This window comes from Rhincodon typus, chromosome 34 (assembly GCF_021869965.1).
Source record: "Rhincodon typus isolate 14 chromosome 34, sRhiTyp1.1, whole genome shotgun sequence".
NCBI classification, from domain to species: Eukaryota; Metazoa; Chordata; class Chondrichthyes; order Orectolobiformes; family Rhincodontidae; genus Rhincodon; species Rhincodon typus.
Window position 1 is genome coordinate 23,455,503 of NC_063365.1, and position 16,136 is coordinate 23,471,638.

The 16,136-nt window shown below is 39.7% G+C and overlaps 1 protein-coding gene across 1 annotated transcript in view; it reads left to right on the forward strand.

The window, feature by feature from the left end:
- Window positions 1-16,136, forward strand: part of LOC125486851 (Golgi-specific brefeldin A-resistance guanine nucleotide exchange factor 1-like) — a 46,649-nt gene that overhangs the window by 28,183 nt on the left and 2,330 nt on the right. The window contains exons 11-18 of the mRNA XM_048616207.1: window positions 2,490-2,736; window positions 6,133-6,323; window positions 8,135-8,285; window positions 9,368-9,498; window positions 9,611-9,712; window positions 10,731-10,844; window positions 12,350-12,527; window positions 14,518-14,670. Coding sequence (XP_048472164.1) covers window positions 2,490-2,736; window positions 6,133-6,323; window positions 8,135-8,285; window positions 9,368-9,498; window positions 9,611-9,712; window positions 10,731-10,844; window positions 12,350-12,527; window positions 14,518-14,670 — 1,267 coding nt within the window. The remainder of the gene's footprint in view (window positions 1-2,489; window positions 2,737-6,132; window positions 6,324-8,134; window positions 8,286-9,367; window positions 9,499-9,610; window positions 9,713-10,730; window positions 10,845-12,349; window positions 12,528-14,517; window positions 14,671-16,136) is intronic.

The following is a 16,136-nucleotide window of genomic DNA, read 5'->3' on the forward strand; positions in this document are numbered from 1 at the left end:
CAGATTCTCCAGCATCTGCAGTTCCTACTATCTCTCTCAATTACAAACCAGTTTTTCTTTACATTTGACATTGGGGAAAATTTTAGAAGCTATTATTAAAGAGGTTGTGGTAGGGCACTTAAAGTTCAAGGTAGTTGGGCAGAGTTAACATGGTTTTGTGAAAGGGAAATCATGTTTCACCAAATTATTGGGGTTGTTAAGGAAATAACGTGCTGTTGATAAAGGGGAATTGTTAAATTTAGTGTACTTGGAATTCCAGAGGCATTCGATAATGTACCTCAAAAGTATTGTGAAAATAAAAGCTCATGGTGTAGGGCTTCGATATTGGCATGGATAGAAGATTGGCTGTCAGGAATCCGAGAGTAGTCATAAATGGGTCCTTGTCTGGTTAACAGGATATAATGAGTGGTGTGCCACAGGGATCAGAACAATCACCTTTTGCAATTTATACAAGTATTGGATGAAGGGATGGAGAAATGGTTGCTATACTTTCTGATGATGCAACAATAGATAGGGAAGTAAGGTATAAAGAGGACATAAGGAAGTTACAAAGGGATGTATTAAAGCAAAATAACAGTGGATGATCAAGATCTGAAATGGAAACAACATACTGAAAAGCAGCAAGTCTGGCAGCATCTGTGAACAGAGAAAAAGTATATGGTATGACTCTTCTCCAGAAGTGCATATTGCACAAAGGGATATAGATCGGCTATGTGAATTGGCAAAGGTGTGGTAAATGGAATATAAAGTGGAAAAATACAAAATTGGCTGTATTGGCAGGAAGAATACAAAATAAACGTATTATCTAAATGATGAAAGATTGCAGAGGTTTTTGTGGTGGTGAATGAAATGCAAAATGTTTGTAAGCAAGTACAGCAGGTAATTAGGAAAGCTAATAGAATGTTATGATTTATTACAAGGAGAATTGAATACAAAAGTAGGGGCACTATGCTTTAGTTATACAGAGCAATGGTGAGACCACATCTGGAGTACTGTGGTCACAGTGCACCTTTGCCTGCCATCTGTCACACCCACTAGTCTAGCAAATGGATAATTCTTTGAGCTGCTTTCCAACCAGAATAATGCTTTGCTACATTCAACAATTTGCAGTCTCTTTAATGGCATTTGTGAGCCAGCTAAACAATAGGACAAATTTATGCTGCCTTTGTTTTGAATGCTTCAGCTGTCTACTATATTCTTTCCCACACAGCATGGGAATCTGGGAAGTTGCCAGAAACTGATTGCTTTGACAGTGCAACACGAATCCTTTGGTCTCCATAGAACGATATACTGAATGGGATTGAAATTGTTTCTTTTTCCATTTTGTAATAACAGCAAACTTCAGATTAAGTTTGGTTACTGAATATAGAAACATTCTCCTCAAATAATTATTACTAACGTTTATACACAGAATGAAATATTTTTGAATCGACAGTTATGTAACATAAATTACTTTAATTAGAATGTATTACAGGACAATAGTCGAGAATTGCCTGCTTCCATGTATTAATTGCCTGAAGTGTTAATGACCATTCCATTAGCTGTGTGGTGGGATTTGAACCCGTGTCCCTCGTGCATTAGCTTGAACCTTTTGGGTTATGAGTTCATTTGACATTAATCATATTCCACCCCATCACCATAATTCTAAGATAATTTTTTTCACGTATTGTAGGAAGAGTAATCTGTTGTTCACTCGCCTTAGCCACAGAAAATAGGAATATTGCACTTGCAGATGGTGCTCCCTTTTTTCTATTTGTCTTATTTAGGAATATGCTAATTCATTTTAAGCAGATAGTATATAATGTAACTTCTGGTAACTGTCTTAAAGTCTGGTGTAAAACTCTATTTTGATGAAATAAGTATCAAATTTGACATAGTAGTTTGAAAAAGATTTTAAATCAAAGCCGATTTCCTATTATTTTTGCATCTGCATCCTGACTCATGTCAAATCTTGTTTGTCTGTTACCCCATGCTCCGAGTTACCCAGTCCTTCCATGCTTAGAGTTTAAAATTTTTAGCGTGTCTAGACCCCTTCAGTGTCATATCCTCCCCCTGCTTATAACTTTTTGAGAACTCTCAGCTCCACCAGTTTTTGCCTCCTGCATATCCTCTGTCAGTTTCACCATTCATGGCTGTGCTTTCTGGTATCTAGGCTATTGAGTTGTGGAATTTTCTCCCTAAACTTCTCTGCCTTTCTACTGATTAAAACCTACCTTTGACCAAATTTCTAGGCACTTTGCCTTATTTGACTTGGTGTCAAATGTTGTTAGTTGATCATCTTGCGAATCGTTTTGGGGTGTTTTTTCTACCTTAAATGTGCTATACAAATAGGAGTTGTAGTCTGCAATAATCAATAGCTGGATGACAATTGTATTGAGCTAAACATTGCCCCATATATGAGATGATGAAGCAAGAATTGTATTTTGTTTGTTTATAACCCACTTTGACATTTTATAAAACGATATTGCTCAGGATGTTGTTGTTTGCAGGTGGGGAAAGATGATTTAGATCTCAGCAAACCTTGCCAAGGTACAAAACAGGCTCCTTCTTCTCCTCTGGTCAATCAGTACAGCCTCACCCTTGGGCAGGATATGGGCTCACATGACACAAAGTCACTTATCAAGTGTGTGGAATCACTGTCGTTTATTGTGAGGGATGCTGCTCATGTGACGCCAGAAAACTTTGAACTGTGTGTAAAAACGATTCGCATCTTTGTAGAAGCAAATCTCAATGGTGGTACGTTTGTACAAACACTTTTTCCCCCACTTGTTTTTTTTCAAACAATGTGTTTTTCGTTCTTCAGCAAATCATAACTACTTTGGAGACTGGTGGTATGTAATAGTATAGTACATATGCATGTTTGAAGTACATTTGCTTGTATTGCATGTGTAATGTATTTTACGTTGAAGTGAATGGCTAAAGCATGTCACCAAAGCCAGATTTCTATTTGTGATTAATTGGACAACTTGGCCAAGAAAGTTTGATTTCAAGAAACAAATTGATATATAACTATTATGCTTAATAAACCCTATTAGTGCCCATTTATTTCAAAATATGCCCGCTTATTCTGAGGGGCTTTTGTGGTGCACTGGTAGTGGTCTGGGTTAAAGTCCCACCCGCTCCAGTAGTGTGTCATAACATCTGTGAACAGGTTGATTAGAAATTATCTACCCACTTGTAACGCTTTTGCGCAATGCAATCAGTAGTTGCTCTGCAAAGCTTGTTTACAGAAAATCATGCTGTTTTACTGTCAAACATGTTTTAGCTGAAAATGGCTGTCCAGTTTCCAAATGGTTGAATATTTGTCAGATTTGTTTTTAGTACTGTGTGTCTTCATTGGCTTATGTGTATCTTTTAGATGCTTGCAGCAAATATACCTGAACAGTTTGGTAGAAATGTTTTTAAAAGTTAGTCCATACAGTAATATTAACCTCACTATGAAGCAGTCTAGTGATGGTATATTAGAACTGTTTCCTGAATGATTCTGGAGGATATGATGTGGCTTAGATTTAACAATGTTTAGAATGTATGAAAATAGTGTGTTAAGAGACCCTTTATTTCTTTAACTATACTAGTTTATTTTAAATTAAACAAAACAGCAATCTTGTAGTAAGAGATAACAAGGTGTAGAGCTAGATGAACACAGCAGGCCAAGCAGCATCATAGGAGCAGGAAAGCTGATGTTTAGGGCCTAGACCCTCCTTCAGAAATGGGGGAGGAGAAGGGGGTTCTAAAATAAATAGGGAGAGAGGGGGAGGCAGATAGAAGATGGATAGAGGAGAAGATCGGTGGAGAGGAGACAGACAGTTCAAAGAGGTGGGGAGCACGAAGCTGTGCCGATACAGTCATCAATGTAACAGAGGAAGAGGTGGGGTTTAGGGCCAGTGTAGGTACGGAAGAGGGATTGTTCCACGTAACCTACAAAGAGGCAGGCATAGTTTGGGCCCATGCGGGTACCCATGGCCACCCCACCCCGTTGTCTGTAGGAAGTGGGAGGAATTGAAAGAGAAGTTGTTGAGGGTGAGGACGAGTTCAGCTAAGCGGATGAGGGTGTCAGTGGAGGGGGACTAGTCGGGGCTGTGGGACAGGAAGAAGCGGAGGGCCTTTAGGCCCTCTGTATGGGGAATGTAGGTGTATAGGGACTGGACGTCCATGGTAAAGATGAGGTGTTGGGGACATGGGAATTGGAAGTTCTGGAGGAGATGGAGGGCGTGGGTGGTGTCACGGACATAGGTGGGGAGTTCCTGGACCAAGGGGGAGAAAATGGAGTCGAGATAGGTGGAGATAAGTTCGGTGGGGCAGGAGCAGGCGGAGACAATGGGTCGACCAGGGCAGTCAGGTTTGTGGATTTTGGGAAGGAGATAGAAGCGGGCGGTGCAGGGTTGGGGAACGATGAGGTTGGAGGCTGTGGGTGGGAGGTCACCTGAGGTGATGAGGTTGTGGATGGTTTGGGAGATGATGGTTTGGTGCTCGAGGGTGGGGTCATGATCAAGGGGGCGGTAGGAGGTGGTGTCAGAGAGTTGGCTTGTGGCCTCAGCGATGTAGAGGTCAGTGCGCCCTACTACAACTGCGCTTGAACAGTTCATCCACTTCACCAACACCTTCCACCCCAACCTTAAGTTCACCTGGACCATCTCCAATACCTCTCTGTCCTTCCTGGACCCCTCTGTTTCCATCTCTGGCAACTACCTAGAAACCGATATCCATTTCAAGCCCACCGACTCCCACAGCTACCTAGAACACACCTCCTCCCACCCACCTTCCTGCAAAAATGCCATCCCCTATTCCCAATTCCTTTGCCTCCGCCGCATCTGCTCCCAGGATGAGGCATTCCACTCCTGTACATCTCAGATGTCCTCGTTTTTCAAGGACGGCAACTTCCCCCCCACCCCCCCTCAGTGGTCGAGAACGCCCTCGACCGTGTCTCCCGCATTTCCTGCAACTCATCCCGCACACCCCCTCCCCACAATAACAACCAAAAAAGAATCCCCCTCGTCCTCACACACCACCCCACCAACCTCCGGATCCAACGCATCATCCTCCGACACTTCCGCCATCTGCAATCCGACCCCACCACCAAAGACATTTTTCCCTCCCCACCCTTATCTGCTTTCCGGAGGGACCACTCTCTCCGTGACTCCCTTGTCCGCTCCACACTCCCCTCCAGCCCCACCACACCCGGCACTTTTCCCTGCATCCGCAGGAAGTGCTACACCTGTCCCTACACCTCTTCCCTCACCCCCATCCCAGGCCCCAAGAAGACTTTCCACATCAAGCAGAAGTTCACCTGCACATCTGCTAATGTGGTATACTGCATCCGCTGTTCCCGTTGTGGCCTCCTCTACATCGGGGAAACCAAGCGGAGGCTTGGGGGACCGCTTTGCAGAACACCTACGCTCGGTTCGCGCTAAACAACTGCATCTCCCAGACGCGAACCATTTCAACTCCCCCTCCCATTCCTCAGACGACATGTCCATCCTGGGCCTCCTGCAGTGCCACAACAATGCCACCCGAAGGTTGCAGGAACAGCAACTCATATTCCATTTGGGAACCCCGCAGCCAATGGTATCAATGTGGATTTCACAAGCTTCAAAATCTCCCCTCCCCCTACTGCATCCCAAAACCAGCCCAGCTCGTCCCTTCCTCCCACCTATCCCCTCCTCCCACCTCAAGCACCACCCCCATCTCGTACCTACTACCCTCATCCCGCCCCCTTGACCTGTCCGTCCTCCCTGGACTGACCTATCTCCTCCCTACCTCCCCACCTACACTCACCTTTACTGGTTCCATCCCCGCCTCTGACCTGTCTGTTTCCTCTCCACCTATCCTCTCCTTTATCCATCTTCTATCCGCCTCCTCCTCCTCTCCCTATTTGTTTCAGAACCCCCTTCCCCTCCCCCATTTCTGAAGGAGGGTCTAGGCCCAAAACGTCAGCCTTCCTGCTCCTCTGATGCTGCTTGGCCTGCTGTGTTCATCCAGCTCTACACCTTGTTATCTAAAAGTTTGTGTTGTCCTTCTCCAATTACTTTTTCATCTGAAGATTATTTGTTCAATACCAAACTATTTTATGTTCCAGTTTTTTAAAAATTTCTAAATAACATTGTTTCTAAAATTTGTGCTGTCTTATTGCAGGTTATAAAACACATGAAAGGAAATCTAAAACGTACAAGTTTGACAAATCCAATCGTTTGAAGAAGAAACAAAAGGAGAAGGAGAGTTCCATGAAACGCTCAAAGACTTTTAACCATCGCCCATCACGATCACATAGTGATGATGATGAGGATGACAGTGTACCAGCAAGTTATCACACTGTGTCATTACAGGTTAGTCAGGATGTAAGTATAAGCAGATCTTTCCCATTCCTGTTCTTGGTTCAAGCTATCTGGTCTCAGCTTAGAATCTGATTCTTGGTTTTATTCTACTCGCTTTCCCTCATCTTTTGTTCCAAGACTTCTGCCATTTTGTCCATTAAGTTATAGGTGAATCTGTCGTCATTCTTCCTGTTTATTCTCCCAGTCTTCTCCCTACTCTGGATAAAATTATGCAGGTTATCTCTCCTAATTGTCTGAACATGTTACCATTTGGTGGTGTCACCCAATACTTTGACGTTCTTGGGCATCTTATTACTATAAATTTGTTGATCCCCTTCCTGTTAGCTGGGTTTTCAGAGTTTAAAAACTACTTATGTTTCAGGTGGCTAGATAAATAAGTTCAGATTTTATTTAAGTCACGAAGAACGTTGAAGCTTTTTTTTGACTATCTTCAGTGTAGGAAAGTTGTGTACCGAAGTTCTCCTGTAGCTGACGTTTTTTAAATCTATGTAAAAAATAATCCAGAAAACAGCTAACCTTAATAATGTCATTCCCAAACTATGGTGGGTTTGTTGATATTTTCTAATTAACCTGTTCAGAGATGTTAATACATATCTCTGGAGTGGATGGGACTTGAACCTGTGTCTTCTGGCTCAGAGGAGGAACAGTACCACTGCACTACAAGAGCCCCATTGTGGGTTTGTATTACATTTGGAAAATTATTGAGCCTATTCTCAACCTTAGAATAATCACAAATGCTCTCCCCAAACCTGACATCAGTTGGATAGTGTTTGATAATGACCTGTGTTAGTTATGCTAATTAATTCTTTGGTAGCTATTTTTACATCAAAGATTTTTGTTCAGAGATATTTTCACATTACAGCCAGTCTTTTAGTAATTATGCTTTTTTAAAAAACATGGCTGTAGGCACTTAATTATTGTTGCCAGGTTTTTGGCTTTCTGGATAATCTACTCTGAAAATTCCTGGTTAAACCCAATATACATGTCTTCAATGCTAAGCTTAATGACAGATTAAACTATTGTAATACAGCTTTCTAATTTTTATGTTCTTTCCTTACAATATTGTTGAAATATGGTTCTGATATTGCATACCCCTGTGCTTAAAAATGGAACTTTTAGATAGTTCAGGTGACATCTCAACATTCTTACTGTTTTCTTAGATTGTACTGTATCATTAATTACGGAAGTGCCATGATTCTATTAAATACAGTGTTCTACATGTAAATGAGTTGATGTTACTTTTATTAGAGCTTCTTTTAAAATTGTTCAGTTATAGGCATTGAGGTTGTGAAAAGCACGACTGATCTGAGAAGGGGTGCAGTGCAGTTACCAGACAGATTGTGGCTAACAAGATTGAATTATGAGGACAGTTGGGATGGACGAGGGTGGTATTCCCTTGTGTATAAAAGATTAGGGTGTGATTTAATTGAGTGCCTAAGGTGATTAAAGGATTAGTTAGGGTAGATAGAGAGCAACTATTTTCCCTGAAGTCCAGTACATGGGCGTGGCCTTCAAATTAGAGCTAAACTGACTTTAAAAGCCATTGAGGATGGAAATCAGTTGAAAGTTTTGAGATGTTTGTTAGACCAGGATATTAAGAGTTATGGAACCAAGGTCGGTAAATGGAATTTCTGATACAGATCATTCACGATTTCACTGAATGGCAAGAGATTCAAGGGGTTGAATGTCCACCTCATCATCCAGTAGGTTTAAACAAAAATATTACATTTCTATCCATCAGTACTCGCTTTCAGGTAATTCTATCCATCACAATGATTTGCCTGTATTTCTTTCTCTTTCAGCTTCTGGATTTGATGCACACACTCCACACTCGGGCTGCCAGTATTTATAGCTCATGGGCTGAGGAACAACGCCACTTGGAGGCAGCAGGAAGGAAAATTGAAGCTGATGCCAAAACCTTATGGTCTAATTGCTGGTGTCCACTGTTGCAAGGTAAGTTGGGGCTGCAGGACCATAGAGGGATTGATTGTTCACATGTTTTGTTAATGGGAGTAACTTCTGCTTTCCAAGAGCCGAGAGGAAATTGACCACTATTATGCCAATTTCAGTTTACTGAGTCAGAGCATTCAAATACAGACTTTTCTAAACAGACACAATTGTATGTAAGGTTTGTAAAACAGTCACCTAATTTTCCAGCCATAACCAGAGCATATAAGATGTTTCACTGGCCGCCGCACCTCTTCTCGGATTGGAAAATTTGACCTTGTGCTCACTGAATATTTCACTCCTCACTGCTGTGCAGAGACAATATGTGGGAAACTCGATTCTTGAGTAAGCAAGGACTACAGAGTTCACAATAAGGTGTGGGAGCAAACAGAGGAATGGTACATTCTAAGTACATCTAAAATTCGTTGAGTTTCAAATATGTATTCATGGGATATATGGTATCTGATGCTCAGCACTAAATTACCTTGAGAAGATGTTGGACAAATGGATACAGCAGAGTGATCCAACAGTTACAGCTTGATTCTCATTCTTGAAAGAATAAGCTCAGTCATGCCAGAATACTTCTGCTCAATGAGCTGAGGATGGGGGAACATCTCAAGAAACAGAATCTTTTGTGGGACAAAAATAGAAATTGCTGGAAAAACTCAGCAGGTCTAGCAGCATCTGAGGAGAGAAAGCAGAGTTAATGTTACAGATCCAGTGACCCTCCTCCTTGGGCTCTTATTGGCTGTGCATAATTTTCTTGAATAATCCTTTACTGATTAAAAAAAAGCTTTTGCCTTTTTGTGGCCTTGATTTCTTATCCTTCGTTGGTGCACTTTTGGATTCAAGTGGAGTCTACAATTGCAATCAACCATTGCATTTCCAAATTTAAGTTGAGAAAGTAATTGACCATTATGGAGGTTAACCCTACAATTTCCTTGGAGGTTCTATAGTTTATCAAGGCAGAAAGTTGAGCTGAGATGTACAAGTACAATACATAAATGTACCAAGTAGCTGTGGCAGAGTATGTAATATAACCTGTCCAGAGTTATTTGACACTTACTCTTCAGTATCTGTCTCTTCAGGCATTGCTTGGCTTTGCTGTGATGCCAGACGTCAAGTCAGAATGCAGGCACTTACTTACCTACAAAGAGCCCTGTTAGTGCATGACCTACAAACATTGGATGCTTTGGAATGGGAATCCTGCTTTAACAAGGTACTGATTGAGCTGCCACATTCGTCAAGTTGAAAATGTTATTGTTTTTTAAAAGTTTAAATTGAAACATCTTTTACGAATCTGTATTATGCTCTGTGGTTTGTTTGCATAGGTGTTATTCCCACTATTGACCAAGCTGTTAGAGAATATCAGTCCAGCTGATGTTGGTGGAATGGAAGAGACCAGAATGAGAGCTTCAACTCTGCTTTGCAAAGTGAGTTTGTCACCCTTTGTTTTGAGTGGAAACTTTTAATCGAACATACTACTGAAAATAATGCCAGTGATTGATCGGATGCTGTACACTGGTTTGTGTGATTGCCACACGGTTTTGTTACACTAACAGAAATTAGTGGATGTTTTGCATGGGGTTTAGGTTATTCAGTACACTAATAAACATTTCATGGGTTTTTCCATTTCAATGTGGCTTTGTGTGCTTTTACATTGACAGAGTACACAAAGCAGTGTACACTGCTGGGTTATGTTTATGTATCATCGATGCTTTGGAGCAGTTTTAGGTAGTCAACTGTTTGCATCTTTCATTAAATGATATACTAAAGTCTCCTATGTGGTGGTGGGGGACGAAGACAATAATACACCAAGCTGAAAATGGAATGTAATGGGGCTGGGAAGTCCACACTGGCATGTCCAACTCTACTTTGGCCACTGCAGTGAAAGACATTCACTTCCGCTAAATCTTAATTTTCACTCATCAGACAATTTAAAATGATTTTATTTTAAAACTTCTTAATATTGAAGCTAAAATGATTCAGTGATTTTTATTTTCTTCCAAGAACGGACTTAATAGTGTCGGTGTCTTATTCTGCATTTTCCATCGCACCATCATAATTTTATATTGATTAATTGGTAACAATTAGTATTTGAAATAGATATGGTGGCATGCTTTACCGATGATGGGGGTACTTTCTCTTTACTAGAACATCCCAATAAAGAATTACTTTGTGAATTTCTGACAGAGAAAATATTTACAATTGTGCAGCTCCAAAATATGATTGTTTTCACACATCAGGTGTCATTTTGAGTGGTGTCAACTGTTGCTCATCAAGAGTGGAAAGAAGCGTTCTCATAAAGTTCAAGTATAAGATGGTACTATTTGAGCCCAGCAGTTATTCTGATTTGCTTGCAGAAGTGGCCAGCACATTTGTTTTGTATAATGTGTTTTGAGAACAACTGACTTTGTGCAGTAAAGATATTTATTTTCTGTCCACATAAAGGTTTTCCTCCAACACCTGTCTCCACTGTTGTCTCTACCAACATTTGCTGCCCTTTGGTTAACGATCCTGGATTTCATGGATAAGTACATGCATGCAGGATCCAGTGACTTATTGGTACGGAAAACATGTGGCAAAACTTGGATAAAACATATTTTCCAAAGGCTTGCTGTATTCTTAAACAAGAAAATTCTTCATGAAGAGCTGATAATTCTTTCCATAACGCATAGAATTTTACTGTATTAATTGCATTGTAGTTTATCTTGATATCAGGTCTCACATCTGGGCTCCTCCCGTTTTCACCCATCAAGTATTCTTGATCCACCATTGGTGGCTATGCCTTCAGTTGTCCCAAACTCTGGAATTTGTTCCCTAAATCTCTCTAACCATGTTTCTCAGGTAATCAGTTGTAGTGTCCACTTCTGTGACTCAATGTCACATTCTGTCTGCTAATACTACTGTGAAGTGGCTTGGAATGTTTTGCTATATTTGAGGAGTTCTATAAATGCAAATTGTTGTGTTGATTTTTGGCTTCAAATTTGATATGATAAACATCTTCCTTTGATAGGATAGAGATGGGTGAAGTTTATGAAATTTCCATTATAATTGCAACTTGTGTTTAAAAAGGTTCCTTTGAATTTTTCTACAGTGCTCCAAACCATTGATACTTGTGAATGTAGCATTTATCCAACTGTGCTTTGTCCGGAGACTGGACCTTGATTGAAGTCTCATAATTAAGACTGAATAGGTTTATTTTTTAAAAGGGCTTTGTAGAAATTATTAGAAAAGTTATTTAACGGTTTGCTTCACACAGTTGTAAATTCAAGTGACTTGTTGAATGCCAAAGTAATGAAGTGAATTGGAAATGTCAGTGATCCCTAAGAAATGCATTATAGAAACTGACATGAATGTGCATAGCTAATTACATTCATAAAAACGTGAAAATGGTCATTTGATATCTCAAAAGCAGTTTATGCTGTAGTCCATGTATCTTCAAACAGCAGCAATTCATGGAATGGTGCTACAAAGATATATTTTTCAGGAGTGGGATAAATTACAGATGCTGTCTGAAAGGTGGTTTTCTGAAACAATTCATGTTTTTTTTTTAAAGCATATTTAGTGTTGATATTGAGTGAGAAAATATCTCAAGTATTTTATATACGAGTATGTAAGTTTGTATTTGTAAGCCTCTTGTTTGCATAGCAGCTGACATTAGTATCAAATGTTGATATTAACAGACCTTGGTGTTCTGATTCAGTGTTTATCTACCAATGAAACAATTGTACTAAGAACATTTTGTTTTCCAAACCCATTGACCACTGAAATTGAAAAAAGAAACTAACAGTGGAAACAGTTTTGCATGACTTCAGTATCAAAGCAGCATAGATGCATCTTCTGTAAAGATTTATAGTTCTAACCAATCAAAAGGAAATATAGAAACACATACAGAATTTGAGGGTTGGAAATGTAGTTTGTATATTTCTGGTAGTGTTTTTTAGATATCTGCTAAGTGATTGCAAGTAAATTCTAGTTGCCACTGTAAAATATACCATCAAAAATTCTAATGTGCAGTTTTTGTTTCCATCCTGCTGTGTCTTGCTGACCATTATTTTCTTGTCCAGTTGGAAGCCATTCCAGAATCACTGAAGAACATGCTGCTGGTTATGGATACAGCTGGTATCTTCCATTGTGCAGATTCAAGGACTGGTTATTCTCAGCTTTGGGAGATTACATGGGAGAGAATAGATTGTTTCTTGCCTCAACTGAAGGATGAACTCTTTAAACAAACTGTCATTCAAGGTAAAATACTTTCACTGTATGCTTACCTCTGAGATTTGCTATCAAGTTCAAAGATGTCTGTATTCAATGTTCTTGTGATCTTTTCATGCACATAGTCCAAAAATAGTCCTGAATGCAGGTAATGACTTGAATTATACTTTATTCAGTGCAGTGCCAAAACTCCCGAATGCTTCTCCAAAATGAATGACTAAAGTACTAAACCATGCAATGACAAAAGGCAATTTTATATTAATTAGCTTGCTTTTAGATTTACAGTTGCAAAAGTGCTGAAAATTTATTGGCTGAAATGGCATATCCAAATTATTATCAATTTAGGTAGAAGTTTCCTGATAATCTTATCAGCATATTCCAGAGTTTAAAAGCTGGCACCGTTTAGGTCAGAATCAATGAAAACAATTAAAATCCTGAGGAAGCGGTACATCTGCACCATTTTTTTTAAAGTACTGAAACTATCAAACTATTTGTGCACAAGAAAATATAATCATCTAAGCTTTTCACTTTTAATTATGCTCATTCTGATATGATAGATGCAATGCAAGGAACTGGAAAACATAATGAAGTGCCTGACATCATCATAAATAGAACACTCCTAAAATCTAAGCACTAATCGACTTGGAACTGGTGCAAAGGAAGGAATCTGTATTTTTAACTGGGGAGCAGCAATGTTAATAAATGGGTAGAGGTTTCTTTGAATTGGTCCAAAACATTGTGAAGATTCTGGAGTAGTGGAAATTGGCAGTCACTTGCACCTGAACTTTCTCAAGTGTGTTTTGCTGTAAAAATCAGAATTATTTTGTAATTATATCATTTCAGCACATTTTCAAACAGTTGTCACTGGTGCATAATTTTGTGTGTTTGCTGTGGCATTTCTGAGCAGTTCTTTCCAGAAAGTTTTAAATGAGTGCATATCCTGCAGTCTGACAGTATGCGGAGATGATAAGAACTGAGCAATAATAGCAATAGTTCAGAAATGTATTAAAAGCTGAACTTGTGCTTAATGCGAAACCATGTGAGGATTTTCATAATATCTCTCTATTGTCTATCTGTGAAACATAAATTCAAACTTTGGTCCAAGCTTTTGGGCAGTTTCTCTCATGAGCCACCTGTTGAAAGTCCATTCGAAGAATGCTTGCACAATGTCACCTGTGAAATGGTGTCATTATTTAATTAAATTGCGTAGAGTTATCTGTGATATTGATTGACCAAATGAAATGATCTCGTTTATTCATGCAATAGATTTTTGCAAGAATAGTATCGAGGTGATACAAAAATGTGACCCTATACCTCCCAATCAGACCTGAACAGACTAGTAACTATCCTGCTGTTGTTCATTTGACATTATTTTGCATTGCTTGGGTTATGGCATGCAAGTTAACTTCTATAGAACTTCAGATTATGTTTACTAAATGTTCTGTCGTTCTTTGATCTCCTGGTTATTTTATAAAAGCTTAAGTTGAACTTCATGAAATGCTGATTTTGTCAAAATATATGGACGTTGTGGTTCGTTGTCTCACCTCTAAATCAGAAGATCAAGCTCTACTCAAAAATTTGGGCAGAAACTAGGATGGCACTCTACTGCATTACCGAGGGTGTACTATACACATTCTGTATCTTTGAGATGGGATGTTAAATCAAGGCCTTGGATGACTTTAAAAGAACTTCTAATTCTTGAAAGACTTTTGCACAAATTTGTGGGTATCTCACCATTTTAAGTGACTACTTCATAGGTACCACATGGACTGAAACGTGAATGATTTATTATTTTTACAATCTCAATTCACTTGATTAATTAATAAAATAGACTTCTGTAAAGTAGTGTACAACGTACAATATGACGGTACCAACTTATCTCTGCTGAGTCGCATGTAGGTCCAACTGCCGATCTTAGATTGATAGCTATACATAAGAAACCTGAACAGATGTCTTTGAAAAAAAATTAGTTGCGTCAAAAATAAAACCATTTTAAGAAAATGCTTGATGTGCTTTGCAGATCCTATCCTTGGCCCAGCAGCTGAGCCATCATCTTCAAATCCAATGCAACAGGTTAGCAGTGCACAAACATCTATCCTCCCAGGCTCAGAAGCAAATCTACCTACCAGTCAAATAACTACGTCTGAAAACCTTGCTGAGGCTAGTGCCAAAGGTGAGTAGGAGAGATTCAATTCAATAATACCATCATGCTTGAAGCTAGTCACACCTTCCAGATTAAATTGTGGACATTTGAGAGCCTTTGAAGAAGGCTGAAAAATCAGCATAGTTTTTGCAGGGATGCTGTGGTTTTGTATTTATTTTTAATATTACCTAATCTAAGTTACAATCTAGATAGAACAGCACCAGGTTACCACTTTCTTTTATTCATTCAGGAGTGTAGTTTTCATGGCTGGGTCAGCATTTATTGCCAATTCCTACTTGACCTTGAGGAGGTGTTGGTGAGTTGTCTCTTTGAACTAATGCAGATCCCAGTGTACCCACAGTGCTGTTACGGAGGGAGTTCCAAGATTTTGACTTGTCAGGATGGTGAGTGACTTGGGAGGGGAACTTGCAGATGGTGGTATTCCCATGTATCTGCTTCCCTTCTTCTTGTAGATGGTAGTGGCCATGTGTTTGGTAAGTGCTAAGACACTAACTGCATTTCTGCACTTGTGGATAGTACACACTGCTACTACTGTGCATTGGTGCTGGAGGAATTTGTGGATTTAGTGCCATTCAAATGGCTGTTTTGTCCTGCATAGTCTCAAGCTTAGAGTGCTGTTGGAGCTACACTAATACAGGCAAGTGGGGAGTATCCCATCATGCTCCTGCCTTGTAAGTGGTGCAGAGTCATGAAATGACTTACTTGCTGCAGGTTTCCTAGCTTTTGACCTACTCTTGTAGCTACTATACTTAAATGGCTTAGTCCAGTTCAGTTTGTTGTTGGTAATTGGCAGGATGTTTTTGGTGGGGATTTAATGATGATAATGCCATTAAGTTATAAGGAGTGATGGTTAGATTCTTAGAGACAGTACTCCATTGCCTATCGTGTATGCCATGAATGTTACATGTCACTTGTCACCCCAAACCTGGATATTGTCCAGATCTTGCTGCATTTTATACATAGACTGCTTAAATATCTGAGGAGTCATTAATGATGAGCAATCATCAACAAACCTGTGACAAAAGGTTACTGGACTCGAAATGTTAATTCAGCTTCTCCCTACAGATGCTGCCAAACCAAGCACTTTTTGTTTCAGATTTCCAGCATCCACTGTTTTTTTTTGTTCCTACTTTAAGGTTCAGAGGGGACTTGACAGGGTAAATGTGAAAACGTTGTTTCTCCCTAATGGGAGAGTTCAGGACCAGAAGGCATAATCTGAGTAAACCGGTCACCCATTTGAGACAGAGATGAGGAGGAATGTAATGGTGTGAGAGAAGAACTTTCAAAAGTTGTTTGGAGTCGACTGTTCACAGGACAACTGATGAGTAGGAAACTTTGGAAAGTGTCATAACAAGAGTTCAGAGGCGTTATGTTCCTGTTGGAGTGAAAACTAAGGTTGGTAAGATTAGGGAACAATTGATGAATAAATATATTGAGGTTCTGGTCAAGAATAAAAAAAAATCATATATTGGATA